Below are 2,975 nucleotides of genomic sequence, written 5' to 3'. Positions count from 1 at the left end.
CCTATCAGTCGTCACCAGTCTGCACCAACATTGAACCAAGCAGCACCTGGGTCAGGTATCGGCCGCAGCATCTTAATCAAACTGTGTTTGCAGCAGGAACACATCAGTTCACACTGAAGTACAGAGAAGTTAGTTTTTTATGGAGGTATCGATCTATTAGCTCAGGATTTATTAGTATCAATGCAATATACAGAGTGGTACTTACACAGAGTAAACCTGCTACTTGTGTAGTAATGTACAGGGTACTCACAAAGAAAAGGACAGAGTAATTACAGGGTTTACAACAAGGTAAAAACATTTCCCTGCAAGTATCTCTTTACTTACCCAGTACCGTACCCTATAAATACTTCATATATCACTTCATTATCATGTTGTACGTTGGATATACGTTTCCTCATGATTACCATGTGCAGTACTGAGTAGTTACCCTGTACATTGTCCCATAGTTACCCTGTATGTTACACCTTAGTTACCCTGTACATTAATGAGTAGTTACCCGATCCCTTACCCCTTAGCTACCCTTTACGTTACACAGTATTTATTCATTGTTTATTACTCCCCAATGGGGAAATCATATACCCTGTACATTACCCAGTATTTTCTTTTTACATTACATTGTAGGTTACCTAGTAGTTACTCTGTACATTACCCATTAATTACCCTGTATGTTACCCAGTAATTATCCTATAGGTTTTCTTGTAGTTACCCAGTAGTTACCTTGTACGTTACCAGTAGCTACCCTGCACATTACCCCGAGTTACCCTGTACATGGCCCCATTGTTACCCAGTCAGCCTCCCCACCATCACACACATCTACATCCCCAGATGCAGGAAGAGAGCCACCTGCATCATGAAGGACCCCACTCACCCAGCACACACTTTTTGCCCCGCTCCCCTCAGGCAGGAGGTTGAGGAGCATTAAGTGTAGAACCACTAGACTGAGGAACAGCTTCTACCCTAAAGCTGTTAGACTCATAAATCTAACCAGAAAAATCACTGTAATGGCATTTTACTTGGTGAAATGTGACTTTTCTGTGCTGCTGATTATGTCATACTGCTGATCACATGCTGCTGATTATCTCATACTGCTGATCACATACTGCTCACCACAGACTCATGTTCAAGTTGCTGTTGAGACGTCGTACTGTTTTACATTATTAGTCTTAGACCAGGGGTGTCAAACTAATTTCCACCGAGGGGCCACATCAGCATGAAGGTTGCCCTCAAGGGGCCAGATGTAAATGTAAGACAGTACAAATGTAGCTCCATTTAACTAAATGTAATGTAAAATAAATGCAACTACCCCTTAATGTTACATATCTCTAGATTTTTTACTTGTTCAATTTACAAATATTACATATATATGTTTGCATAGATGTAGAAAAATATGTTTTCTTGTTGCTCTAACATAAAACCTTTGAACCCGTCAGGTTATGACTCCCTCACTACTCCATGAATCAATGATCAAACTTTCCAAGTTAATAAGGAAAAATCACAAATTATGACATCAACTTTGTTCTAAACTTTTTTGTTATAGTTAAGAGGGGCAGAATAACGGTCCAGCCAACAATTGTGAGCTGCTAAGAACATGTGACAGGTGTAGCATTTAAAAAAAACAAATGGCTGCACACAGCCTGGCAAGGGTCTTACATCCAACTAATGAGAGATGGTTTTATTATAGACAACATTTACCTGCATAAACATAAACCTGCAATCCCACATACATTGCTGCAAATATAACATCGTTTAATAAAAAAATACATTTAATAAGTATAATAAACTCAAAATAACAACATCAAGGTTCATGCTCAATAATCCAGGTAAAAAAAATCCAACAGTGTTCAGTCAGGTCATCTGGACAGTTTTTTTTTTTTCGTTGAGAGACGTTTTGTCCTCCATCCGAAGGGTTTCATCAGTCTGAGCAGTCACAGTCTGTTTTCCTCACTAAGCAGTACTCCTGCCGTGGACCACCCAGTTCTCTGGTGATAAAATAACAACATTAGGGTTGAAGGCTCACTTTGGCATGCTCAGCTTCGTGCCACCACTGCCTCATAACACAAAAGACATGGCGGTTTCTCTCCTTGAAGCACAAACGTATCTTCGTCGTCCTGCCTTTCTTGAAACCGTCTTCCACCTGCATCAGTTTTTTTTCTTCCTGGGCATTTTGGCATCACTGTTTGTATTTCTCAATTCCACTTATTCAGAAAATTGTATTGATGTGGAAAAACTGCAGTCTAGTGAAGGGGTGCCGTTACTTTGCAGGTGACATAATTGGCATGCATTATGGCAAATGTAGGTTGTTGTCCATGCACACTTTTGACATTTATTATACAACAATCAGACCTTTTAATCTCTCGCGGGCCACGTAAAATGACGTGGCGGGCCACATCTGGCCCGCGGGCCTCGAGTTTGACACATATGTCTTAGACCCTTATTTACTATTTTTACACTTTAAATTTTTGCTTTTTTTTTGTGTGTGTAACTGGGACCCTGAGTACATAATGTCGTTCCACCTCATGCACCACATGTGATGCGAATGACAATAAACTTGACTTGAACTTGAACTATAGGTTACTTGTCCAAAATGCTGCAGCTCTGCTACTAACAGGAACTCACAGGTTTGAGCACATTACTCCGGTTCTGTCCGCCCTTCACTGGCTTCCTGTGCATGTCAGAGTCGATTTTAAAATTCTCCTGCTGACATTCAAGTGCATTAATGGCCTTGCACCGTCATACCTCTCTGACCTTCTTCATCCTTATGCTCCTTCTCGGGCCTTGAGATCATCAGACCAGCTGCTTTTGGCCGTACCAAAAACCAGCTGAAGCTGAGGAGATCGAGCGTTTTCAGTCATGGTCCTAAACTCTGGAACAATCTGACCAACATTCGACAGGCCACCTCAGTCTCTGCTTTTAAATCTCTCCTCAAAGCACATCTGTACTCACTGACACATCTGTACTCACTGACACATCTGTAC

The 2,975-nt window shown here is 41.1% G+C and overlaps 1 protein-coding gene across 1 annotated transcript in view; it reads left to right on the top strand.

The window, feature by feature from the left end:
* LOC119428453 (plexin-C1-like) overlaps nucleotides 1-2,975 on the top strand; it is a 39,435-nt gene that overhangs the window by 631 nt on the left and 35,829 nt on the right. The window contains exon 2 of the mRNA XM_037696134.1: nucleotides 9-55. Coding sequence (XP_037552062.1) covers nucleotides 9-55 — 47 coding nt within the window. The remainder of the gene's footprint in view (nucleotides 1-8; nucleotides 56-2,975) is intronic.

The sequence above is a fragment of the Nematolebias whitei genome, chromosome 22, assembly GCF_014905685.2.
Source record: "Nematolebias whitei isolate Nwh7 chromosome 22, NemWhi1, whole genome shotgun sequence".
NCBI classification, from domain to species: Eukaryota; Metazoa; Chordata; class Actinopteri; order Cyprinodontiformes; family Rivulidae; genus Nematolebias; species Nematolebias whitei.
Note: the sequence above shows the minus strand (reverse complement) of the source record. Positions and strands in the feature narration are given on the sequence as shown.